The following is a 27,718-nucleotide window of genomic DNA, read 5'->3' on the forward strand; positions in this document are numbered from 1 at the left end:
TAAGTAAGACTGGAGGCTACAAAGAAGGATTCTCAGACAGAAATGCCTGATAACTATTAAAAGGAACTGCCAGAGTAGTTTTTAGTTTAAGGCCTACAGGTAGGCTTGCTGATTGCTAGTATGATTACCCAGCCCTGAGTAACAAGATTAAAGGTTTTTCTATTACAGAGGTCATACTAAAAAAAAAGATTTTGCAAGATCAGATGACATTAAATTATTAAACTATATCTTAAGAAAAAGGACATCTATAACCCTAAAAGTTAAATGTTGTGTTTACATCCCTGACAATTCTGGCAATGTGACAAATATCCTTAAAGATTTACATGCTCAGATAGAAGCCATGTCCTCACCAACTTTGTAATGGGAACAATATCTTAGCTCCTGGTCCTCTGTTACTTCCTGGCGGAAAATATTGTTAATCTCTGTCATTGTCATCATACTCATTGGCATATTCCTGTGCTGTGGCATTTATTGCTGCATCAATCTGGTTCCAGTACTAATAAATTCTTGTTTCTCTTATAGACCACCCATCACTCAAATGGCCCTCCAGCCTATTACTTCTCAATCGGTCTTCTATCATGGACCACTGGATAGACCTGATTTTTAAAGGGGACTCCAAACTGCTTGCCCAACATCATCCCCTTTCAACCTGAAGAAGCCAGAATGATCTTCGCCCCCTTTCCTTACAGCAGTAAGGAGTTCCCAAAATTAGAGTGTGGAATGAAGCCAGATTTAAAATTAGGCAGTCAGTGTAGTTAGGTAAATCGGATCTAATAGCCAGTGAAATCTACAATGGAGGCCATGTTGAGAAAGAATTTCTGGAAAAGTTGAGCAACTCTTGAAATGTTAATGAAGTCCCAAGAAAAGCCCTAGGCCCAAAGTACATCCCAAAGAAATGTTAATGAAAAGCCCCAGCAGATTTAAAGTTAGCCCATCCCAAAGGAGTGTTAATGAAGTCCTTCCTGTCCATATTACTTCTTTGGCCCACCTGTGTCCCAACTCTTCGGGCCTTCCCACCTACATTCCATCACCAAAAACTATAAAATGGAGAGACAACCGCACTTCCACGGATTCCACCTCTTGGGTCCCCTTCTTCCTCTGGGAGAAGTCTTTTCTGTTGTCCTTTAATAAACTTCTAATTTCTACTCTGCAAATCCCAGCTTCAAATCCCACATGGTGCTTATATTTATTTAGCTTCAATTTTCTGTCAACTCAAATCCCAGCTTCTGGAATGCCCTTCGTACATTTCTCTGAGCTTCCCCAGCCTTAGAATCAGAATCATAGGCATTTGTCACCCACATCATGCTGCCTTGTGTGATTTAAATAATGTCTAACAATGATTAAATAAGAAATGACTTCAAGTAAATTAAGAATAAATTATAATTAAATAAATAAATACAAGCTCACTCTCACCTTCTGGGCTCCCTCAGTAGCTCCTCTTGCACAAGCTTCTCCTGCTATATCTTGCAGAGCAGTGAGGGGACAGCTGGCACCCAAATATTTGCTGAAAGAATAAATGAGGGCACACCTCTCTCCCAACAGTCCTGTGTTATGCAGAAGCACACACACTGTATTCAGGACTCCCACACCATGATGAAAGTTAATGAAGGGTAGAATTGTTACCAGCAAGACTCATGGTGCCACCCAGAGCACCCCTTCAACAGGCAGTGTGCAGATTACCCCCCATCTGAAGGGCCTGGGGTACCCTCCCCAACTCCCTGATCCTCAGATAATTTGCAGCTTTCACAAGTGCTCTGGGTAATTCCAAGGCACCATAGTTGGAGCACCACTAGGCAGAGCATGAACTTGGGCAAGGCTGGGAAGGGGTCACAGCCTATTGGATGGCAGGTACTGGTAAGAGTGCTCTAGGCTCCAAGCATCCTGACTCAATCCTTAAGCCATGGTCACTGTCACATAACTAGGAAGTCTTGAGAGGGGTGGGCTCACAGGGTAGCTTGAGTAAGGGGTTCTGCAAGGTCCTCTTGCACTTGGTTTCTTCTCCATTGTGTCATCAAATGTCTGCCTCATCCCAAGGCTACATCCCCCTTCCCACCCTGACCTCTGTTAATTTCTCAGCACTTCCTCTGTCCTTTACCCAGCCTGGAAGAGAAGGCCAGGGTAGGACAGTAGAGAGTCAGTTCTTGTGTTCCAGAAACTCTCTTACAAAAGCAAGAAAGCTTGTTTTCCTCTGTCATATTCCCCTTTCTAAACTATGTCCTGTGGATGGTGACACACTGATTCACTTCTACAAAAACCCCATGCCTGCTTGCTTGCTTTCTCTCTCCCTACTCCCACCGCCAAGTACTTGCCTACACACACACACACACACACACACACACACACACACACACACACACACATCAGGGATGCAATCAGCTTCTCCCAGTCTGTGGCTAAGTAGCAGAGATGAATATATTAAAGTAAATGCCACCATACTACCAAGAAAAGAGCGGCGTTGAAGAGGCCAACACAAGCCCACCACTCCATTCATGTGAACACAGGCCTGCTCAAAACCCAGCTCATCCTCAGGAACCCTGCCATCTCTTCCAGGAAGCCCTTCCAATCTCTCCTAGCCTGAAAACCCCACCTCCTGTACTCATCCATTCATCCACCCTCCTCCTGTGTTTCTGGTGTCTAGGGACTGAGTGCTCATAGAGATTTCAGGGAGAGAGAAGTTAATCAAATTATTCTGTTAATCAGAGTCTAGTTTCTCTTTTAAGTACAATAAAGGTGAGAGAGAGAGAGAGAGAGAGAGAGAGAGAGAGAGAGAGAGAGAGAGAGAAGATGAGCATGTGTCTGAGGACCTGAATAGTGGGGACAGGGGACAAGGAAGGGCACAGGAAGACCCTCCTAAGAAAGTGACAAGTCCTCTGCTCCATCTTCCCCACACATTGCCCTCTGCCCTCTGCTATCCTGCCCTCTGCCTCTGCTCCTCCCCTGCTGGGAAGGCCAGCCACCGCACTCACAGTTGTGGCCCACGGCTTGATTAAAAGCTTTTTCAACAAATAAGCATTGAAGTAGATTGTCTTTTATTACAAGGAGGGCTGGGGAGGAAGGTGTCTGGGTTCCAAAGAAAAGCATCTTGATTTGTTAACGTGGTTCAGGTCCTCCTAGGTGCCTCGACAGGGCTCAGGTGTGGAGGGTGAGGAGGAGTCAGGAGAGTGGAGGAGGGAGGATCTGCATTTATTCCAGGGTCACAAGATCTCTGGCCTTTACATTTCATGACCCAGGATGCAGAGAGACAAAGGATGTCTTGGAATGCATGATTAAGGGACGTCCACTATGCTTGTCTAAGGGAGACCTGAGTCACAAGGGGTATCGCTGGATCACCTCCAGTTTCCCTCTGGGCTTTGTGGAGCTCTTTTCTCTGGGAGATGGGACGATTGAACCACTTTCCTGAGCAGACCCTGATTTGGTGGTGGTCCCAGAGAGGCAGGTGGCACACCGCCTAAGAAGCTGGCTCCTAGGAGTGGTTGTCGGGGGCAGGGGGAGAAGACCAGATGTGGAGAGGACGTCGTGGCCGCTGCACGCCTCCTGCCCAGGTGGCAGAGGGGCCGAGACTGGCCTGAAGCCAGAGCCCATGTGGTGGCCTTGCGCCCCTCCCCGCCGCTCGAGCCCTCCCACTTCCTCCGAAAGGGCCGCGGCTGTCAGGGAACCGGCGCTGAGCGCAGTGCTGGCTCCAGGCGCCGAGAAGAGGAGGCTGCTACTCTGGCTCGCCGCCCCAGCTGCCGCTCTGCGCCCGCAACCCGCCGCAGCACTGCGGGCCATGGACCTGCCCAGGGGCCTCGTGGTGGCCTGGGCGCTCAGCCTGTGGCCAGGTACGTGTCCCCCCTTGCCTTCCTTAGTCTCTGGAAGTCCCTCCGCTGGGACCACGGATCCAGATGTTAGGAGAGGGAGCACCATACGCTTCCTAGGGTCGGAACTTGGCTGCTCTTGGGGACGTGGGTCCCCTGGGACTGACTGCAATTTAAAGGTTCCAAGTTCAGCAAAAGATCGAGGTGCGCGGAAGCATCTTAAGAGTCCGCAGTTTGGTGTGTTGGGAAAAGTTGAGGAGGTTTAAGTTGAAAAAGCGCTGAGGGCTGGTGGCACCACTGGGTGCCTTGGGTCCCCGAGGGCCATGCTGCGGTTCCCACACAGAGGCTGGGGTAGTCAGGCATCCCAGGAGTGTGGGCCCCGACTGGGAAAGGGGATGGACACATCGAGCGAGCGTGCCTCGGTGCCTGTGCGTGGATCTGGGGGCGCACCCCAAAGTTTGGAGAATCAGGCGCCGCAGCCCTAGAGGCTGGAGAGGGAGACGCGGGAGTGAAAAGCTGCCCAGAGTTCATCTCACTGGGTACTAAAGGAAGCCCTAGGGCGTTTGGCCCCTAGGCTGTGGCAAATCCTCATCTGCCGGGTCACAGGCGGCTGCACACAGTCCTGCAATCCAGGACCTCTGGAAAAGTTACCTGATACCCGGGGTCGGAATAGGACAGCGCCCCCACAACCCGCGCTTGGAAGTATGCAATTATTCAATAATCCGGGGGAAGCCGCGGTCGCCAAGACGCACGTAGCTGCCTAATGTACTCCAGGTGTGGGGGCGCAGCTGGCAACCCGAGTCCCGCAGAAGTCAGACCTGGGCTGTCTGCACCGGGAACCTAGTCACAGGTCTTGGCACATCTCTAGCCACACGGGGCGGCCGCCAGCAGCGCTGTTTTATGGCGGGAGGAAATTTTGGGGGTTCCTCTTCTGCGTGAGGAATGTCCAGCAAGGTCCAGTCCGGAGCACGGGTTGGGTGTGGGCTCCAGGATTCTCCTCCCCTTCTGCGTGGCTCCGAGCCTGAGCTGGAGCCAGTAGTTGGGATCTGATGGTGTGGCAGCGGGAGAGGGGCCTTCCGGGAGCGCAGGTGGAGACCCTCCAACCCTCTCTCCAGCCTGCAGACACCACAGGAAACATGTGAGCCCTCCTGTCGTGGTATACCAAACTTCTGGGAGGTCCTATAGTTGAAAGGGCCTCCAGCTGGGGGATTCAGTTTAGATCCTAGAGTGACAGTTTAAAACAAACATTGGTGTGTGAAGTTTGGATTTGGGAGAAAAGGAAGAGCTGCCACCAGGCTCCACAAATGTCTAGAAATTAGCTACAGGGGGCAGAGCCCACTCCAGCCTCATTTAGATGGGAGAGGGGTGACATCAGGAACTGTCCTTAAATCACTTGAAATCCAGTCACAGTAAAAAGAAATCTACTCTTGTGTGCCAGATATGTTGCCCCATAATCTAAGATGGAATGACTGCCTTCCAAGCTGGGGGACAGTCTCAACCTCAGCAAGCTAACAGCAGAAAGGCTTTGGAATCAGACCTGGCTTTCAGTTCCAGCTCCAGAGCCCATGTCTGTCCAGCCCTGCACTGGTTCTGTGACCTCTCCAACAGGCACAGTAGGGTTCAGTCAGTGGTTGTTAATGGTGTTGTCATTCAAGAAAGAGAGGTGGTAAAGGACAGTGACATTAAAGGACCTCTAAAGACGCAGGATTTGTGACTCAGAGCTCCCTGTATATGGAGAAAACCACTTCTGCGTTATGTCTGGCCAGTTTGGGTTCTTGAAATATGGGATTTATTAAACATATCAATCAATGTTGAAAAAAAGGACATCTGCTTGCAGGGAGCTGGGGGAAGGGCCTAAGCATGTGTGCAGTCTGAGCCTTGCCCATAGCTGAGGACAAAGCCAGACCAGGGAGAGCTAAACAGAGGTACCAGGGAGTCAATGGAGCAGAGACACTAGGGGATGTTCAGATGAGAGAAGCTCAATGTCAGTTGAATAAGCCAGGGTGACTTCCTGAAGGAGGAGATAAATTTGAACAGGACTCTGGAAGAGTATGTGGAGTCAGTGTGACTTAAGTGAGACTCTTCAGATTTTAGGATGCTAAAGAAAAAAAAAGTGTATACTTTAAATCCACAAAGGTGATGTTGGTCAGCCTGGACTTTACAGACTGGAAGGATCTCAGGGGTCATTGGGTCCATTCCTCAAGACCTAGGCAGAATTAATGTTGATCTGTCACGTGTGTGTCACATGGATGCAATGTAAAGAATTACCAAGAAGCTTGCCTGCTGGTGGTGGCACAGTTTGGTTCGACCAGAGATTTACTAGAGGCCAGGTTGGGAGTGAGTGGTCACTAAGATACTTTGAGTTCAGAGCTTCTGCGTTTTCAGAGCCCTGGCTGCTGAATGGCTAAGCTGATGGGGTAGACAAAGCTATCAGGAAAGCCTTAAAAAAAAAAAAAAAAGAAGAAATAACAAATCTGAAGACATTTATGGCTGATGTTCAGACGGAGTAGGTCCATTGACCAGAACTTCCAATCACAATCCATCCATAGTATGAGCGATGATTCTTTTAAAAATGCACCTGAGCCCCTGTTATCTGCCAAGCGCCGTAAAGACACAAAGCACATCCAGACACAGAGTGGGGCAAAGGCTAAAGAGTCTCACTGCTGCAAAAGGTCTGGCTCTGCCAGTTAGTGCTCTGTGCGCTCAGCAAGTCACGACATGGTTCTTCTGTGCCTTAATTTCCTGCAAAGTGGGGATAATAATAGAACTTATAAAGTTGTCATGAAGATCAAATAAGCACATTTACATACTTTTTGCTGGGAAAGTGCCAGACATATATTAAGCACTCGCTAAGGCTGTCTTTCTTCTCCATCATCATCTTCCTGTCTGTAAGAATCTAAAGATGCACAGATAGACACCTTTCAAACTCAAGTCCATAAGAGAAATCTAAAGGAAATCTGTTGGCAACTCAGAGGAGATATACAGGCCAGTGCCCTAAATAAACCAAGCTTCTCTAGCTTGGGAGATGCAGTTTGTCATTGTCACTTTGCTTCCCCTTTGTCCACTTTGCTGGGAGCTTATGGGTCAAGACCCTCAGCCACTGTGAGCTGAGAAGCCTCTGAACCCCACCATATTACATGCAGGCTCTGGGGTCCTAAGGAGATGAGGTGGAGCCTCACTCTCTTTCTCTTTTTTTGCCAGGAGTCTAAATAAACCAAGACTTCCCCAGCATCTCCCTCCAAAGACCTGGCCTATGGTTTTGATCACAGTGAGAACTCACTCCACCACGGACCCCCAAAGATGGGATGCAAAGCTTGTCCTTCTCATGATTCCCAGGCCACCCACACAGGCCTGTGGGCCCTGGAGGGACTCAGTGTCTCACCTCACCCTTGCTCTCTCTGCATCTCCCTCCCCCCCGCCCCCAGTGAAATCTTCCTCACTTTTCTCTCCACATCAGGGAACTTCCTTTCGTCCCCAGCCCCCACACCCTGCCTCAACCCCTAAGCTTAGGAGAAAACTGTGTTCTGAGCTGACTTGGCTCTTACTATGTAGAAGGGAGTTCATCTGAAGAATTTAAGAAATTCATTTTCCTCTCCACAAGGCCCAATTTGGGATACTATCATCTCACCACAGACTTCAATCTTCCTTTTGGAATTAAATCTGGTCATTGTTGGAGTGCGCCTGCCTGGCATTGTCATGATCCTCCCCAGACAGTGGCCTTTGGCCGACTCCAGGAGGGTCTGCTACAAAATAAGCTTTAAAAATGCTCCAGTGCACTTCAAAAAAATGACATCTCTGCCACTCACTGCATGCCCCGTGCCCCTCCTACCCCCAAATCTAGGGCTCTCACCAAGGATCCATAGTCATTGGAAACTATTCTCCCCAAAGCAATTGTGAGCTCAAGACACTCACACTCCTTAGCATGGAGAGCTTCCCATGGTGAGCCATGGTGCAGGTGGGACTGTCCCCAGCTTTGCTGTGTCTATCCTGTCAATCCTAATGCCACTGAAATCCTAGGAGTTTGTTCCCAGTGAGGGGAGGAGGGGATGAGGGGAGACTAGGATAGGTCATCTTGTAAACCCAAAAGAAATGAGCTTCAAAAAACTTCAGTGGAGAGTTTTCACACTGAGTACTTAAGACCAAGATGAATAGAATCTCACTCGGAAGGAAAAATCAGAGTGGGCCAGTCCCCTCCCCATGCTCTCAATTCTTCCTTCACCTGAACACTGACCTGGCACCCCTCAGCCAGCAGTGGTAATAATCAGCACAAGCAGGGGTCAGGAGCTAGGTCACCTGCATTCGACTCCCCTCTAGTTGGGCGACCCTTGATAATCCCGTTTGAGGCTTAGTATTCTCAACTGTAAAATGGGTAGAATAATTTCATAAGCTGATGCTTGGGTTAACCATCCATATGTGATTCACTCATGTCACGTGATCAGAGCAACATCTGGCTCCCAGCAAGCCCTCAGATCACAGAGCAGTTTTTATCCTTTCTGTCACTTAGTATTTGCTGTGCACACACTTCCATGCATCTCCGCTAGACCTTGCAACCGCATCATGAAATCACTACTGTGATCCCCAGGCTACACGAGTGAAGAGAAATGAAGAGTCCAAGATTATGTCGATAAAGTAAGAGGCAGGATCAGGATTTGACTGACCCAAAGCCACGGCTCTAAATCCACGCGTGATAATTTCTCTCTTTGGGAAATGGGACTGGAAAGCATAGAAAGACAATATGGGGCCCTGGCAAAGGAGCTGACTTCAGGGAAAATGAAATCAGGGTGCAAACAATCATCCTCCCTGACCAGGGTGTGGGGCACCTGCCCCTTCAGACTCAGCTAGACTCCAACTCCTCCATGCAAGATGCTGGCTTGGTGAAATGGGGTCCTCACGGGTGCCTCGCAGCCTGAGATTTCTCTTTTCCTCACTATCCCAGATCAGACTCCACAAGCGCTCAACCACCTGTCCCCAAAGGCCTTGATATCCTGGGACACTGACTGCCCAAGAGTTCCCACTCAGCCCATTCTCCTCCCCAGCCTGCCCATTTCCATTCCCCTAATCAAAACCTGCTCTGAGCTTCAGGCCTAATAAGTTCATTCATGCTGATCAGCGCCAAAGAGTGAGGACAACTCAATGTGTCCCACCCAAAGGGATTTGCACTGTAATTGGGCTGTGCCTTAAACCAAAGGAATAAAGAGCAAAACAGGGCATTTTAGGCACCAGGACTGGCCAGCAGAGGAAACAGGGGAGGCTAGGGGCCTGCTTGGCTTCGTCCAGCCAATCAGAGCCCTACCCTATCCCTGTCCCTGACAGCCAGCCGCTTTCTATAAGGTAGAAGAACCCAGCCTGTGGCTTGGATGGTGAAGCTCTAAAGCGGGCAGAGGTTTTTCTACGTGGCATGTGGGTGAGTTAGGGAAGTTGCTATAGCAACATGCTCCAGGATTCCAAACAGGATGACACAGAGAAGGGGTTCATGCCTCTGAAGCTGGGGCTGACAGCTTTCTTCCCCAAGCAGCTTCACCAGCTGAGCCAGACTACCAAGAATCCTGACCCTGCAGATTTCCAGGGCCCATTTCTTCTCTATAGATCAGAGAGCTGGGCTCAGGAAAGCCATGGAAAAACCATGAAATGGGCTAGAAGGTGCAGCTCCCACCCACAGTCTGCAAAGAGTGTGCCTTCCTCTGTCAGGAAAGGATGTTCCCTTTAGATGGAGGGGAAGGCGGAGGCTCTTAAAGGTTAAATGATTTCTGTGATTTTTTCCCAAGATCACCTGGGGACTCAGGGCCAGGTCTTCTGACCAAGGGTGAGGTTTAGATCCTAATTTGCTACATCCAGTGAGGAACTTAAGGAGTAAAGAATACTTCAGTCAGGGAAATGATGTTCTAATGGTAGATTTTTCCATACCGGTGGTAGTCAAGTCATGCAAGATCATTGGAATCATTCTGGAATATCCCTAATCTCCACCCTCCTCCTTCTCAGCCCATTCCAGGCTCTCACCTCCTCTTCCTTCAAGGAAGAAGGCCACAAAGCAGTTTTCATTTCCTCTCCTTGTGCTGGGGATGCTCTTTTCCTGGAGCTCATGCCCTTCAGAGTTAATGATTGGTGGTGAGCATCAGTCCCTTAGCAGACGGAGTTCCTCTCCAAGTTTATTTATACAACTTGTAGGATGAGCTACATAATCTGCAGGATCCACTGCAAAATAGCCCTGCTCACATGGTCCTGCCTACAGGTCTGTCATTTGGCAAGAAAGACACTTTACGGATGAGGACCTGAGTGACTTGTCCAGTTCGGCAACATGTACTGAGCCCCCGTGAAGCCCAGGCGACTAGAGTGTGGAGATTCCAAATTATAGACAAGGCACTGACTCTGCCTTGGGGAATGTGGGAGTGGGGAGCAGTCTGCAGACTCCTCAGGTACAGGCTCGTGCAAAGTGCTGGTATGCATGGAAGGCGGGGTATCCATGGAGCAACTCTGAAGGCCCACAGATCATTTTTAAGTCCTGAAGTCCCACAAACATTTCTGTCTCTGTTGACTTTGAGAATCTTTTGGGGAAGACCTCTGAGAATTTGATGCTGGGCTCTGGAGCAGCTACCTTGGCGTGTTGCAGAGCTAGGTCTTGCAGAACTGGCCTTCCCACAGCCCCAGGGATGTGCAGTGGCATGGGTTCAATCTTGATCTTTAACAAACACAGCCCGCCAAATCCTGACCTGCAGGCCCTTGTCTCCATCAGGACTCACCCGTCAGCAGATCCACATCCACAGAGGCCTGCTCGGCCCTACAGCACCCCATCCAACTGAGCTTCTCTGACTTAGCCTAATACAAGAGCTGCTTCCAGCCCGCACTCACACTGTCCCCTGTATCCCCCTTGATCCTGTCCCTCTTTTCTCCTGGCTAACACCCACTGATCCTTCAGGTCTCCATTTGGCCTCCTAAAAGCCTGCCTGGTCCTTTAGTCAGAGCCTGGGCCCCCTCACATGATCTCAAGGTATCCTGTTCCTGCCCACCCAGTGGTACTTCCCCTGGCTAGACACCTTCCCTGTTGTGCTGGGAGACCACGAGAACAGATGCCAGGCCTCGGATCCACCACTGCAGACGCAGGTCTTGCATAGTGCTAGATGCAATAGGTGCTTCGTAGCAAATGAGTGGAAGAGCCATCTGTCCAGGGAAGCAGAAAGATATTTAAGGGCAGGACAGATGTCTGAAATCTCTTTGTACTCATACTTGATAAATGATGATAGTACAAGGGAAGAAATAATACTGGTTATAAGATAGCTACAGATGGAGGAATCTGAGGTTTGAGGGGTGAGAGACAGATTTTTTTTTTATTTTTGAGAAAAGGATTTACTTGGCAGCAAAAGAGGTGAGTATATTGATGCAAACCACCTGATGTTGGGTGAGCAGGATGCTGGAGTATGGACTGTGGGGAACTGCAAGAACCAAACAGTGAGCTAGAGCCACTGAGAAAGAAGCCAAATGCCAATGAGAGCATTTGGATTGGCAGATGGGAGCCATTGAAGAGTTTTGAGGGAGGGTAGGGACATTTGCATTAGGCCATTCTAATCTACATTTGCAGAAGCTTCCTGAGGAGGAAGGGAGGAGGTTACATGTGACAGGATGACAGTGGCGAGCAGGTGGAATGACAGGAAGCATCCAGCACTCCACCACTGGACTAAATCCACAGCCCAAATGACAGGCAAGCGGTGACTCTGGCTGAGGAAAGTGTGAGGGGATGCGAGGTTCAAAGTGGGGAAATGGAGTCAGTTCCTACATGTGCCCTGGTGGGGTTTGTGGGGCAGGTGGTATGCTGCCTGGGAGCTTGGAAACCAGTCTGACGCTGAGCCTTTCGAATGACTGGTAGCTGTCACACAGACAGGCCTGAGTGAGAGCAAGCGTCCATAACATGGATGGAGACTCTGTCCCTCCATCCCCTTTTCAGGCCCAGAAGCAGTGATTCATGCCCCAAACTTAAGGCGAGCTCAGATTCTGGTTTTGAAAGCCATTTAGAGCAGAAGAAACCATCGAGAGAGCCAGGCCAGACCACAAGCCAAACATCAGCTGTGGAATGTGCTTGCTGCTGACGGCGAGGCCAGCCAGGGGCAGCAGCCCTGGCAGGCTGCACGAGAGGCCCCGCCGGCAGGTCTGACTGTGGTCAATTGTCCCCAAGATGGTCTCTGCTCTTTCCTCTCTTCTCAGTGTGGATCTGCCTGCATCCCATCTGGCACATCGTAAACCCACCCCCAACACACACCCCTGCCCCCCAGCCTGGTCCCCCACCACCCTTGGTTTGACACAGTGGAAACCTAGGTATATAATGACCTCCTAGGCAAGAAGTGAGGGTGGAGCAGAAGTTTCAAAAGCCTCATTTCCCACACAACGCTGTGATTCAGACATCAACCATACTCTGCAGAACGTAGCCATGTTATTTAGTGCCCAAGAAGGAGCTGGGAGTGCCTGGAGAAGAGGGCAGGGGCTGAACAGAGACCCATCTCTGGGAGCTATCTGACGAGAGCCATCCATGGTGCATTAGGATATGACATGAACCCCCATTGCACAGACGGAAACACTGGGTCTGAGCCCCAAAGGGTCATATGGACACAGGCTTTCAACATTGGCCTTGATGCTTATTAAGTGGGGGACTTTGGACAAGTGGATAGTGTCATGAAAATCCCAGTGCTACCTTGTAATCCTGACCTGTAAGATCAGTATGAAAACTGGAAATACTACCCCATAACAAAATGCCTGTCAGCGATGAAATGCTCACAAATGTTAACAGCAACATTGGCTAACCCAGAAGTTCAGTCGCTGGGGCGAGATCTCCCAGGTGGTAGAGTCACAGCTTTGGATGCAAACCAGGCCGTCGGGCTCCAGAGACTGTGATTCTGAGAGGTCAGATGACGGCTGCTAATCCAGACAGCCAGAACCCAGAACTCAGAGCTTGTTATCTCAAAAGCTACCTTCTTTCATGATATTTTGTTGTTGCTTATTTGGGTTTTGTTTGTCGTTGTTGTTGTTTGGTTCTGTTTAATATTTTTTAGTTCTCAATGGACTTTTATCATTTTTATTTCTTCACATGTTAGTGCTGAGAATTGAACCCAGTGCCCCACACGTACTAGGCAAGTGCTCGGCCACTGAGCCACCACCCCAGCCCTTGTTTTGTTTTTTGTGGTGCTGGGTGGGAGGCAAAGCCAGGGCCTCACACTTGCTGAGCAAGCACTCTCCAGCCCAGAGCCGTCTTCTGCCTGCACACAACTCTGGCTCTACCTGCGGAGCCCGTGGTGCGTTCATTTAATGGTTTTCTTTAAGTGAACCTTAAGTCAACTCAAGATCTTCATGGAACCTCATCCTAATCAATAATTGCTGGGAAAACGTAGGATTTGATTTGCTTATGATTTTAAAACTCCTGTGTGATCAAGTTTTCATGTTCACACTTGTTCAACCTGAACTCTTCTCTCCGTGGGGATACGAGGTTCCTGGTGCCTTTGTGCCTCCCAGGAAGGACAAATTTCCTGCGGCTCCTAGTGGCCAGAAGGGAAGTGCTGTGGGAGTCAGAGGTGACTGGGGGACTCCTTGGGAGACAGACCTGGTTTGGTTGAGGTCTCCTCCAGGGCCAGCTGCTCCCTGGGAACCCTCTGAGGAGCGCTCAGGAGCTGGCAGGTGTCCACACAGAGGAGGGTCCCTTTTCTCCTGCGCCAGGCCCAGGTGAGGGTAAGGCCCAGGAGCATTTCCCCGCCACCAAGCAGCCAGGTCCCTGGCTGTTTCTGGCAGCTTCCTGAGTGGGCAGTGGCCCCACTAGACTGGTCTCCATGGCTGGGCATAGGCAGGGAAGGGCAGCCTTCCCAGGGTGCCCACTCGTGAAGGCAAAGGGGGATTTTACATGGAACCCGAGGGCCGTCCAAATCTGTTGCTCTTACAAAAGACCAAGAAACCCCCAACCCCCTCCCTAACAGATATTTTGAAGTGAGTGGAAGTGGGGAGGAACTTGCTGCTTTTCTTCTCTCTGGCAACTCTAGAAAACAAAGCCCTCCTGGACCGCTGCCAGAAGAACGGTCATATGCCTGTAGACTTGTCTATGTCACCTCATCAGCAGCACCCTACTCTTCACAAGGCTGCCTGCCTGGATCCCTTGGATAGTGGGAACCGTTCCCTCCCTTCTCTCTTGTTTTCTCTTCCCCTGGGAATCATTGAACCTTCTTGCCCTACACACCCCTCGTAAGCACTCAGTTCATGCCAGCTTGGGCCCCCTCTTCAGGCCGGGCTCGGCTCAGCCTGCTGGGCATGAAAACCACTGCAAACTAATTCAGACAGAGGAGTTCCCCATTTTCCCTCTATCCCTGCCCCACAGCCTAGTGATTATCACCAGAGGCTGCTTGAAAGCAGCCGGAACTCAGCCCAGGTGACCAATCCAGGCCAACCCTGAACATTACCAATGTAGAGACCAAAGCCTGGGGCTGGCCTCCACCTCTCAAGCCTAAGGTAATGGCAGAGCCCTGGAGTCAAGATGAGGACCCCTGGGTCAAGCTTGGAGTCTGAACTAGAGTGAGCTTCATTCAGTCACTTCTAAAAGAAATGTTTGGCCTTTGTGTTTCCAAGGGCCCTTTGGGGACTATGCGTCCTTGCTTCCATGAACATTCCCTGAGCCAGAACTTTGCCTTTCATACGTGAACAAGAAGTTAACAATGGGGACTCTATTTTAAAACAGTTTGCTCTGGTGCACGGGTGGACACAATGCATGCTTGACCCCTGCTCGTCCACCCATCCAAGAGGAGTCTTGGGCCTTGGAGGTCCCTGAGAGGTCCAGCACCAAGCGTCTGAACATCCCAGACAGTGACCATCCATGGCTTGCAACCCTCCAACGACAGGAAATTCACCACCTCACAAGGAAGTTCATTTTCTAGCAAAGGCAGATGAGCTCATGGGCTTTGACACTAACGAGGCAGGAGGCAATTGAGATGGCTTTGCAACCATGAAAGACGGACCTATACTGAAGACTGGAAGGACCTGTATATCCATCAGGGAACAGAACCCTGCACTCCCTAATGCCCCATCCACACCCAGCCCGCAAATGGCACCTGGTGCATCTGTGTTGAGCCCTGAGCAACCAGAAAACTCTTCTGGTGGGTGGGGTGTACCACTGTAGGGCGAGCCCCACAGACTTGGAAGGGAAGGGCCCCCACGATTCCTTTTTTTAGTTTACATTCAAAGAGCAGGGTCAGACTGGCCCGGCAGTTCTCTGGGTCCTCATTACCCTACTTCCTCTCCTCCAAGGGAAAGCCCTGCCACAAATTGCATATCTTGAGCTTTGTCTTGCTCTTACTTTGCCCAAACACTTGCTGGCCTGGGGCTAATCTTGGATGCCCAGGGCTCTTGATCCATACACCCACGACAAGTGGGACACATGCTTAGGAACTGGAAAACCAAGACCAAATTGTCAGAGCTCTTTGAGCTGGTTAGTATATCAGATAGCCAATTCAGCTCTCTTTGAAATGCCTGTAGCCAGGATCAGAGTAGGCAGGGCTGCCTCGTACCACTATACAGGTTGTGCACTGCATAACTTACATCAACTATAACATAAACAGCACCCTCTGCAGTTGGTGTAATACAGTGAGAGAGTAAAGTTTTAAAGATGATAAAAGTGTACCTATATGGACTTCTTGGAAACCTACAACAGGACTTAGGGATAGGGCAATTAGTTTAGTGTGTGCCTTTTCAGATAAGGAAACTGAGGGCCAGGAAGAGGAAGAAACTGGCTCAAAGTTGCAAAGCAAGTTAGAAGCCGTGCTGGAATTAGAACTAGGGCTTCTGAAGCCAAATTCAGTCCCTCTCTGAGACTCTAAGCATCACACTCCCCTTCAACCCTTCGTTGTCAGGTTAAGAGTCTTAAAGGTCTGAACACTTGTGTTCATTTCTTGCTGTCTCTTTTACAAATGTCCATTGATCACTTACTGTGTGTTAAGCACTGTTCCATGTGCTGAGGATAAAGTGGGGACACAGAAAGAGTCCCTTCCAGGGGAGCACTGGTCAATGCTTAACAACAGATTCTGGTCCTTGGGATAGAGTGGAAAGAGTTCTTATTTATAGCATTTGCCAGTTTCCCTGGTGTCAATCCTCTCCTCAGGGTCAATTTCAAGCTACCAGTGTGACCCCATCAGCTCCCGTGAGCAGGCCTCAGCACACACTGGTCCTCTCCCTGTGTGACTCAAACCCCAGTGAGAGAGGAGACAGAGTTCAAGTGAGCAAACAGGTCTCACGACCCCCGTCGCTATTTTAAATTGTAAAAATAAAAAAAGAAGATGCCGCGAGGAGGAATAGTGGGTTCTCCATCCTGGCTAGGACATCAACACTGGAGGGTGAGGGGAGACCAGCTGAGCCAGGACCTCGGGGAAGACTGTCCCGGAAAAGGGAGCAGCAGGGCAGAGGTCTGGAGGTGGGGAAAGAGCTTGGTGTGCCCGAGCTTCGGGGAGGAGGGTAGCGATGGTGACACTCGCTGGGTAGAGGAGAAGGCAGGTCCTGCAGCACCGGGCGAGCCTGGGGAAGGATCCGGGATCTACTCGAAATGCCATGAGGACTCCAGAGGTGATAAGCAAGAAAATGCCACCATCTGAGGGGCCTTTTAAAAAAATCACTCTGGCTGCTGCAAAGGGCAGAGCGAAATTAGAATTGAGCACCCATACAGAAGACTTGCCAAAATCTAGGTCCAAGATGACAAGATTGACTGGGCCTAAGGGATAACAAAGGAGATGGAGGAGAGTGGCCACGCTGGAGAGGACCTGAGGGGTGAAACCTGCAGGATTGATGGTGGGAAGTTGAGTCACAGGAAGACTCTGAGCCTCTGACTTGCCAGTGGGGAGGTGGGAACGCCACTTCCCAGCGTGGGGAGAGACAAGTTTGGAAAAGAAAACTCAGGGTTCCTTCATGGACAAGTGAAAATGCCCCGCAGGCAGCTGGACAATGGCTACTGGGGCTCCCAAAGCAGCCTGAGTTAGCCTGGGCGGAACGGGGGTCTCAAGAATCTGGGCCACTTTGACATTGGAGGGGGCGGAGGGGAGGTGGGAAGCACCAGCCCAAGGTGCAGCACTGTTGGCCAGAGCCTGCTGCAGGGGCATATCTGTGCTCACAACTCTTGAGACCAGTTTTCCATCCAACCTGGGATATGTGTGTGTGTGTGTGTGTGTGTGTGTGTGTGTACATAGGTGTGTTTTAGTTGATCGAGACATGATTGTACTTTAAATGAGTACCATGCAGAGATTCCTAATGTTGATTTGGGTACTTTTATATCCTTCGTAGTAGTTCTTGAAAGCTTGAGGAAGAAGCTCCATCCCTACGGAGAGAAAAAGATAAATGATATAAGACAGAAAAGTATACTAGCTTTCATAAAACTGTGACTTTAGTCCTGAAGGAGGTGATTCATGTGTCCTCTGAAGGCATGAGAGGGTTCTCCAGGACTGGGAGGAAAACTATGTTAATTATAGCCAATTTCAGTTTGCTGTTTTCAATTTTCAGGCCTGTTTTCCATGATCTTGACATCTGCTTAACCAGCACTTTGGCAAACTACCGATTTCTCAAAAAAAATGAGAAGGGCCTCCATGGCTCTCACCAGCACTTGCTCTCTCTCTCTGGATGCTGCCATGAGTGCCTCTATTTCAGCCTGCATACCACGGGCCCTCAAAGGTGTCCCCACTGTCACATAGGTTGATTGTTTCTGACTTAGAGAATTCTTCCTTATCTAGAGCTTCAAGTGCTTTGGAGATTGGAGGAAGGCCATCGTGATAATAGTAGCAGACATAGTTTCTTTAGCACAGCGGGTGACATGGAGGGGATGGTACAGGGAGCCGTGAGTTTCTGTTGAGATGACTGTCTTAGGGGAGAGAGGTAGGCAGGCAAGGCAGGGTCCTCCGAGGTCACACAAGGGCCTGGCAGGAGAGGAAGCCGGCTGCACTGATGGAGGGCAATGGGTGAAGGGCAGGCTGCCCTGTATCTCTCCACTCAAGTCCTTCCTGGATGAAGATGAAGTGAACTTGGTGAGGCTCGTGCCAGGCAGCACATCCTTTACCAATCTCAAAATGCCATTAAGGCCACCGGAGTCTTCAGAACTCTTGGCTAAAGTGGACCTAGCAATCATGCAGTGAGGATGCCCAGCCCCCTCATCACGCCCCAGGAGAGAGCTTTCTGATTCCTGATGGGTTCTTTTTTCACACACTTAACATTTAAGAGGCCGTGCAAATGCATCTAGATCCAGGGCCCTTCCTCCTGGGGAAGGCAGACACTGTGGCCACAGCCTCCCATGAAGCAGACCTTGCTTCTAACCGCTGGTGCATGCAGAGCCACTTGCTGCCAGAAGCAGCAGTGGGTGTGGACTGGGGACCTGCTGTTTCCCCAATGAGCTAATCTCCCTGAGAATCAAGGGTGTGCGAGGTGACGCCTTTCCATGGGGCGTCCTTGCTGCCTCCCCCTTCTCCCTTCCTTCCCTGGCCAGGCCTAGCGAGTCTCCCATGGAAGCCACCCTCTGCCCCTTGATGGGGACTGTCAGGAGAAATCAGTGCTGGCGCTCTCCTCCCTGCGGGTCTCCTCCACACTGCATCATCCCTGGGCTCTGCGCCTTTGTGCACACTGGGGCCCAGCGTCTCCTGGGGCAGAGTTCCGACCTGCCCTGCGTGAAGGCCAGAAAGCCAGGGGTCTGAGACAAGGCTCTAGCTGGTTCTTCAGTGGTGGGGGGAATGGGAAGCGGGATGGACTCCATGGTTTTCCTTCAGAGAAGACGGCAGCAGGATAAAGCCCACCAGCAGAGAAGCAGGAGGTCCCACTGGGTCAAGAAGTCAGACACTTCTATGTGAATGACAGAAGTGAGAACACAGAGGGGCTTTTATGAGAGTGAAGGGGGCACATCCCTTCCTTGGAAGACCCAAGAGCGGGCAAATTTGCTCTCAGGTAAAAGAGGGCATCTGGGCTAGATGTGAGAAGTGGCTGGTGTCAGCAGGCCGGCTCCCCTAAACACAGCCTCTGATTCTAACAGAAGGGCCGGGCTGGCTGGTGCTAAATCACTGTGGGGCTGGGGGACAGCTTGCCTTCAGAAGTGGCTTGAAGCTGAGGACATTTGCGTTGGACCAACTGCTGGCGGGAGCTGGGGGATGTTCCCGGTCCCGGAGGCAATCAGATGGAGTCTCGCTGGGGAAGCACCATCTCCTCACCCATGGTCCACAAGCCTCTCCCCTCAGAGGGAGATGGATTTGGAAATGAATCCAGAGAAAAAAGAGAACACAGACTTAGGACATCCGAACTGTGAACACTTTTAGGCCACCAGGGAGACTGGTGACCAGAAAGGGGAAGTATCTTGTTCAAGGTCACACAGCCAGTAAGTGGCAGAACCCAGGAGAAAAACCTAGTTTCCTGATGCCCAGCCTAGTTCTTACCACAGCAGTCTTAGCATCTAAGAGGTGGGTACCATATATCCATGTCCCCGTTTCTGAGTCCTAGAACCAGCTGTCTTAAAGTCGGGAGTCTACCCTTTGGCCTTTGACAGCCATATTTCCCCATCTCCTCTAGGTTCTCCCATTCCTAGAAGACCCCAGGGAGACAGATCCTTGGTCATTCCAATGCCACATAGTGCTGTTATCAAGGAGTCAGAGTAGACAGCCTGGGGTCCACAAATTTTTTTAACTAAGAGGGTCTAAGGGAAACCAGGAGGACCTTCTGCCCATTGCCCTAAATCTCATTGAGATTTTAGCAGCACAGTCCATCCCCAGGGCTGGGCGGGGCTTTCTGTGGAAAGGTGATCACATTCCTGGACACTCACCAAGGTCTCTGTCTTCCTGACATCTGATGTGTCCAGAAGCCCCAGCCAGAGACAGAAGGCCCCACAGCCAAGTCCCCGGGGTGAAAATGAGGGAGGGGCAGGGAGCTGAGGCCTGGAGGGGGCAGAGCATTAGAAGATGATTTTCTCTAATTCTTTCCTTTGGCTCTGGAATGCAAAATATTATCATTTTTGCCTGGAGATTTCCCTTCCCAAATGGACTTGGCTCTGGCCAGCCTCGAGATGAGTTTGCATTCTTCCCCGCTGCCTGGGCTCCAATTCTAAATTGTTTGCGGAGACTCAAGACAGATGCTCTTGTGCTGACAACTGGAAGTCAGCTGTGTGTTTGTCCAAAAGAACCTACTGATGTGTGCCAGGGCTGCACCTTGGGTGTCAGAGGCCAAATCTCTCATTTTCCACATGGGAAAATGGGGCCCCCCCCAGAGGCCCAGGGACTCCCCCGGCGCACGAGTCAAGTTGATGGCACAGCCGACACTAGAACTGAGATCACCCCTCTCCAAACTTCTCTTGGCTTCGCTTCAGGCTCCGCTGACTTCACCACCTGTCTGTTGGCCCCAGCACGGCTGCAGACTCTGAAGACCACGAGTCATATCGTACCCCGTGGGGTGGTCCCACCACCCAGCATGCAACCTGGAGCGCCCAGACCCAAAAGACGATGACGGGAGTGAGGTCATACCACAGGGCTGATGGGGAAGACAGAGGGTCATGAGGAACCACTGGTGACCTTGGACAACCCCGGCCTTTCTCTGGGCCTTAGTTTTCCCCCTTAGGGCACCGAGGTCTTCAACTCCATAGAGCAGTTCTCAAACTAAATTTCCAAGGAAAGTGTCCTAGATTTGCTCTGGGGACTGAAAACCTGCTACTTGTTCCTGCTTCCACCCTCAGCATCAACCTTTTGTGTCCACTTGGGATTCACTGAGAAAAACAAAGTTTAGGGACCAATAAATGGTTTGATCGCTAAGACCTTTGCTTACTCATAAAAGTAAAATCTAATAAGTTCCCTGATAATATCTGCTGCGTGCTGCCTTCGACCGAGTGGTAACGGGTCTTGCCCCTGTCCCATGGTGACTAGAAAGGAAGAAAATGAGGTGGAGGAAGCCCTGGGGCTGGGCTCCAGAGCCCAGGGTCCACAGAGGGTCTGGCGGTTTGGGTCGGCATCTGCATCTGCCACTCCTGGATGGGGAAGGACAGCCCAGCTATTGGGCGTGGTGCAGAGCTGAGGTAAGGACAAGCTATGAGTGGTGCTGGGCCACACTGCTCCCTGACAGGCTGGGGACAGGCCCAGTCGGGCCTAAAGTCGAGTCTCCTCAGAGAGATCCTGAGAAGGGACTGACTGGGCCACTCCCCAGACATTGTGAGTCCCCCCAGATTCCCCAGTGTTCCTTCTCTTTGTCCAGATACTGTGAAATCGCTCCTCCTTCTCCCTTCTAGTCCAGCATTGAAGAGCTAGGCTGCATCGGTTAACAATTTGTATGGTCATGCCCAGCCCTTTGGGTTTTTTTATCTTGAGTCAGTGTCTCTCTGAGTTGCAGAGGCTGGCCTTGGACTTGCCATCCTCCTGCCTCAGCCTTGGGATTACTAGCATGCACCACCGAGCACAGTCCTTACCCTGCCTCTTCAGTGGCAAAAACTGTAGTGATGTGGCAAAGGGTGCAGAGAGAAAAGTAAGGAATTGGAACTCATGGTGCAACCTGGGGCAGACCACGTGGCTCTAACACCTACTAGGTGTGTGACTTGGGGCAAGTGATGGAATCTCTGTGCCTCACTTTGAAAATAGGGGTCATGAGAATATCTGCCTCTTAGGACTGCTGTAAAGACAAATGAGTTAATACTTCTGACTCCCTTGTAGGGGTGTGCAGAGGGTTTATTGGTGGTGGTTGTTTAGCAGAGCTGCATTTTCTACTCTAATGCAGCACATTTTACTGAGGAACTTCTGTGCCCGGGTCTTGGGGTGGAAATAAAGAGAGAAATAAAATCTAGTCGCTGTTCTCACTCTGCTCAGAGTCCTGGGATAGATGGATATGTTTAGTGTGGTCACTTAACCAGGATCCATTAAACACGCTCATGTGGACGTAGAGGCAGAGCTGCTGCCCCTGAGAGGCCCACAGTCCCCTGCCATTTCCCCATCAATCAGCTAAGTAGCTAGCTGTGGGGAGGAACTGTACATTTCTCACCCGGCTGGGACTTCCAAGGTCAGGGTCAGATGCCCACCAGCCTGCAGGCCTCCCAGAGCCAGTGCCGGATCCCAGGGTCTCCTCGGAGGAGGAGTCCCTGCTTCTCCCCGGGGTTGGAGAGCTCCCTGAGCTACCTTACCTCCTCTCTGGGGGAGTCCTCTTCTCTCAACTGGCTAGAAGCTTCCCTGCTTAGAGGACTAGGTTCCCCCGTCCTTTCTGCAATATCTCACTAGTGCTGATTAAAGGAGCCCAGACTAGGGCCTCGCCTCCAGCCATGCCCCCCACCCCCACCCCAAGGCTTGGCTTTGCTTCCTCAGGCGCCCATCTTTGAAACAGTGCCTCCTGGGTAAAGAGAAGCCTGGCTGGCAACAGGGCAAGGACCATCAGGTTTTCGTTATTTGCTTGGGCAAAAGGGCAGCAGTGCAGATGGTGCAGATCAGCCGGGCATCTAAAGCTCATCTCTTTCTTGCTTTGGAAGGTGCTATGTGTTTCCAGAGCTGCAGGAAGTCCACTTCGTCCATCTTTTTGCTTAGGGTGTGTCTGAATCCTTTCTCCCTACCCTCCTTCTGTCTGTGATTCACATTCAGATGTGGAGATTCTTGAGACCCAAGTAAAACTGGGAAGAGGGAGATAGCACCAGAGAATTTTGGTGAAATTTCCAGCCTCCTTCATCTACCCCTGCACATAACATACCAGGAAAATGGAAGTTCAGGGCGATCCAGACAGCACAGAGGAGGGCCCAGAGATCCGGGTGAGATCTTGGCTGTGGAGACTGAGATGTCCACAGCTAGGGGTCACCCAGTGACTTCCTCTTGCGTCAACTCAAAGCCTGTACTTCATCCTGACATCCAGGGCCCAGGGGACTCTGGCTCCATCCTGTTTCACCTAGTCTCCCTGTTCTACCTCTTGTAATTAGGGATCTGCCTGATTCTACCAAGCAGGTAGCTGAGGAACCCAAGTAAAATTGGGAAGAGGGAGATAGTACCAGAGACCTAGGGTGGGTGGGTTTTCAACGATGCTCAGATTGGAAGAGGACCGTCCTGGGTGAGGCCACTTTGAGGTGAAGATTCAGGAACTGGGGTGGGGTGAGTGGCTCCCCAGGAAAGGGAGGCTCATCAATGGGGTACTTCATGGCTCAGGACTTTTGAGGACTTGGGGTGCACACTGCCTCTTCCTAGCTTCGTGACCTTGGCCACATGGCTACCTTTGTACCTCAATTTCCTCACCTTAAAATGAGAACAATAATATTCTACTTTCAGAGACTATTGTAAGGAGAAAATAAACTTGGAACGGAGCCTGGTGCATAATAAATGCTCTGCACATGTGTTACTTTTATGATTGTTATCGAGATGTAGGGGACAGGTAGCACCTAAGGCAGAGAACCAGGATGTGAACTAAGGCAGGAAGAAGCCACCAGGTACTGGTTCTGAGAACAGGTTCTCAGAAGGTGTGAAATTCATCAAGCAAGTCTATCTGTATCTTCTGGACACAGGACAAAGATAAAAGGCCACTCAAGGATGTACCCTGAACACGCCCAGTAAGAGGAGCCACTATAATCCAGGGCAGAGCCACAGAGACTCTGCAGAGCTCACAGGGAGGGCCACACAGGGCGGGCACTTGATAGACACTTCTGTAGCTAGCCTGGAGCCATCAGGTGATGGTGCTGTGGTCCCATGCTGGCGCTCCCTCACTCTTGGGCCCATGACCGCCCAGATGCTGGGAGCTGGTGACCCCACCTTCACCTGCGGCCAGTGCTTTTGAGAATTCTGAGCCCCCAGTGATGTTCAAGCCCACGGCTATGGCTCCAGGCCCCTCTTGGGATGAACTGATGCTTTATTTAAAACCCAGATAAGATTCTGAGAAAGGGAGCAGCCGCTGATGTAACTTTGGCCACCGTCCACCAGAGAGCAGCCCAGGAATTGTGGTTTTTTCCCCCTCTGTCATCAATCTCGAGGGCAGAGAAGTGGCAAGCAGCCCAGCCAGGCTCCTAGCGCCTCTGCAATTGGCCTGTTGATTCCCATCAAAAACAACTTTGTTTTGTTTTGTTGGCATTCAGGGGCTCATAAATCTCTGAGAAGAGTACATTCCCCAAGTATGAAAACCACGGCCATCATTGAAGGCCAGAGATCTTGTCGGGAGCCGGGGTCAGAGACGGACTTGATGTCATTTTGAGGAAACCCATCCTCTGGCTGGTTTGGTTTGGTGAGAGGCACATGCCCACTGGAGTCTGGGGAGGAAGCCAGCACTTTGTAACTTAATGTTCTTCCTGTGGCCAGATTTCACTAATCCTGTCCCCAGGGAGGTAGGGGTAGAGACACTGGGGGGGTGACGGGACCAGTCCTAGACAGAGCCCCTAGTGAAGGTACCCAGCTCCCACCAAGGGATGTATCACAAGGAACCCCGCTGGGTGCTGAGGCAGGGAGGGGGGGCCTCATCACTGGAAAGAATCTTCTCTCCCCCGCCCCCCAGGGTCTTTCCTACAAATAGCTGAGCTCCCAAGAGGGCGGCCCAGCACCCTGACACCCCATGCTATTTAATGGTGTTCCCAGCTGACCTGCTCCCTACTGAGTGATTGATGAGATTTGATGGGTTAAAATTAGTGGTTAGACACCTAGAAGAGGATTGCGTGACATCAGTGCTCATATCCATTCTTTTCCTGTCCCTTTTCCTTGATGGCGGGAGCAGTGTCCCAGCAAATGAAGAACCTGGTCTCTAATTATTCAGTGAACCCATGAACGGGAGCTGAGATACCTCAGTGAGAATGCAGCAGTCTGGTGGCCCTTAGAGGACAGAAGATGTTATAAAATATCAGCCATGTGGCTGGGAGTGGTGTCACACACCTGTAATCCCAGCAGCTCAGGAGGTTGAGGCAGGAGGATTTTGAGTTCAAAGCCAGCCTCAGCAATGGTGAGGCGCTAAGCAACTCAGGGAGACCCTGTCTCTAAATAAAACACAAAATAAGGGCTGGGGATGTGGCTCAGTGGTCAAGTGCCCCGAGTTCAATCCCTGTACTCCCCCCCCAAAAAAAAATCAGCCATGTGACAATAAACAAGTAAACAATTTGTTTGTTGTGTAGATTTTTTAAAAATAAATATGCAGCATGTCTGTAATAAGTGCTCTGAGGACAAGTACAGCAGAGCCAGGGGACAGCGGGTAGGGTGGCCTGGTGACGGATAGGCTGGCATGGAAATATTGACCCTGATAACTGGATGGAGGGGCATGTGGTTCATGGGAGGAAGAGTGATGCAGATAGGGAACAGGACAAAGGCTGGACAGAGAATGAGTCTGACACAGTCGAGGGACAGCAAGAGCGGCTGTGTGGCTGGAGCTGAGGGATAGAGGGGACAGGGTAGGTAAAGGGCAGAAGGGGGAGTGAGGAGGACCTTGAGAAAGAAGTTTGGCTTTAGCTATGAAGAGGGTGGGAAATGGATGGATGAAGGGGGTGGAGCTGGGGAGTGACAGTTTCTGACAGGTCATGGAAGGGTCCCTCTGGCCTTGGTTGCACAAGAAGCACAGGATGGAGAAGTCCCCAAAGATGCAATGCATGACTTCACCTTCACCAGCCCCCACTCTGCAATCCTAAAGGGACGGGTGGTCTGGCTTTCCTGATGGCCACATCTGCCTCCCTCTTTTTCTGCTCCACCTCTGCCTCCTGGGCTCAGAAGCAGGAAGAGAAAGGCCTAGTCTCCAGGGGGCTCCAGAGAGCCAGATGAAGTGTTGCCCCACAACCAGGCCTGTGTACATGTGGGCATGGGTAGTGTGTGTGTGTATCTGTTCATCCCTGGAACAAAATTTGAGAGAGGGTGAGTTTTTCTCTGGAACTTCTTTGACCCCTACATGCCCATCAGTCTCCTGGGTCTGCATAGGTAATCCTGGTGTCTCTCTCCTCTGTGCCATGCTCTCACAGGTTAGAGACCTGTGCTCCTTCACCTCTGACCCCTACCCTCACTCCATGCTCACCTGCCCCCAGTCCCCTTTCCCAAGACTGCCTCCTGCTGGCCAGACCAAGAAGTCCATGCATGGCATGGGTTTCATAAAGAAGGCACCAATGGACCAGCATAGTCCTCTTCCCTCCCACTTTGAGGTGAGGATCCTCTCCCACTCCAGGGCCATAACACTGAATTCATGCATCATGTCAGATTAGGAATCGTGAAGTTAAGGTTGACAGATACATGATGGCACTGTCATCTCCTGTATCCACAGCAAGTACTACTTATGAATCACACCACTCTTGCCCCTGAGCCCAGACTTAACCTCAGAATCTTTCCTTTTTTTTTTTATGTTTTTATTGGTGCACTACAGTTGGCATAGCAGCAGGATTCATTCACTTATGCACCTGATACAACAGTATAATTTGGTCAATTTCATTCCCTAATATTTCCCTTTACCCTCCCCTGCTCCCTTCCCCTGGTCTCTTTCCTCTACTCTACTGATCTCTCTTCAATTCTCATGAGAGCCCCACCTAACTTTTTTCCTTTTTCCTCTCTAAAGAAAACATATGACCCTTAACTTTCTGAGTCTGGCTTATTTTGCTTAACATAGCACTCTCAAGTGCCATCCATTTTCCTCCAAATGACAAAATTTCTTTCTTCTTTATGTCTGAATAAAACTCCAGTGTGTATGTACACCACATTTTCTTTATCTGCTCATCCACTGATACAAACCTGGGCTGGTTCCATAGTTTGGCTATTGTGAATTGTGCTGCTCCAAACATGGGTGTGCAGATATGGCTAGAGTATGCTGACTTGAATTCTTTAGAATGGTCATATGGTAGTTCAGTGCCTAGGCTTTTGAGGAAACTCCATAGTGATTGTACTAATTTACAATCACACCAACACTGTAAAAGTGCTCCTATTCCCATGCCCTCCTCTCCCCCATCGATTATTACTTGCACTCTTGATGTTTGCCATTCTAATTGGAGATGAAATCTCAGTATAGTTTTGACTTGCATTTTTCTAATTGCTAAATACGTTGAACATTTTTTCACATATTGGTTGGCCATCTGTATTTCTTCTGGAAAGTGTCTGTTTAGTTCATTTGCCCATTTATTAATTGGGTTACTTGTTTTCTGGTGCTAAGCTTTTTGAATTCTGTATATATTATGGATATTAATCCTCTGTCAGAGAATAGCTAGCAAAGATATTCTCCCCTTCTGTAGGCTCTCTCTTCACGTTCTTGTTTCTTTGGCTGAGTGGAAGCTTTGTGATTGGATGCCATTCCATTTATTAATTCTTGGTATTATTTCCTGAGCTTTAGGAGTCCTAATGAAGAAGTCGCCTGAGCCTATATCCTGGGGTGCCGACCCCATGTTTTCTTCAGCAGTTGTGTAGTTTCTGGTCTAATTCCTAGATCTTTGATCCATTATGAGTTGACGTTTTGCAGGGTGAGAGATAGGGATCTAGTCTCATTCTTCTTCATACGGATAACAAGTTTTCCCAGCACCATCAGATGACTGCAGATGTGTGGGTTTTCTGGAATCTCTCTTAACTCCCTGCTCCCAACAGTACTAACGATGGGCCTGGGTAAGTGGGATAACACGTATCTGACATCCCTACTCCAAGGTCTTCCCGTTTCCCCACTGGGGGACTTTAATTCTATGACTTCAGTGATAGAACTTGGGGCACCTCTATCAGCTTGCCGGGAAGTAAAAGGAAGAGTGGGAGACACCACTTGTTCAAGTGGGCGTCCTAGGCCTTGACCCCCGAGCACCCAGATCAGGGCCAGTGCCCAGGGAAGGATGCAGGGGGGTGCTCAGCAGGGACGAGCCTCAGCTTCAGAGTCTCCCTGCTCCCGAACTGGCAGACTGTGGGACCTAGGGCAGGTCAGTTAACCTTCCCTCACCCTGGTCTTTCCCTGTGCCGCCCACCCCACTGGGAGATGAATGGGTAACACCTGTGAGTGTTCTTTGACATTTTTAGAGTGTTCTACATGTGAAAGGGGTG

General features: G+C 50.4%; 1 protein-coding gene across 1 annotated transcript in view; it reads left to right on the top strand.

Annotated features, from left to right (window-relative positions):
• Positions 1–3,562: 3,562 nt before the first annotated feature.
• Positions 3,563–27,718, top strand: part of Itga11 (integrin subunit alpha 11) — a 114,662-nt gene continuing 90,506 nt past the window's right edge. The window contains exon 1 of the mRNA XM_005316733.5: positions 3,563–3,818. Coding sequence (XP_005316790.2) covers positions 3,581–3,818 — 238 coding nt within the window. The 5' untranslated portion in view covers positions 3,563–3,580. The remainder of the gene's footprint in view (positions 3,819–27,718) is intronic.

This window comes from Ictidomys tridecemlineatus, chromosome 5, assembly GCF_052094955.1.
Source record: "Ictidomys tridecemlineatus isolate mIctTri1 chromosome 5, mIctTri1.hap1, whole genome shotgun sequence".
Classification (NCBI taxonomy): Eukaryota; Metazoa; Chordata; class Mammalia; order Rodentia; family Sciuridae; genus Ictidomys; species Ictidomys tridecemlineatus.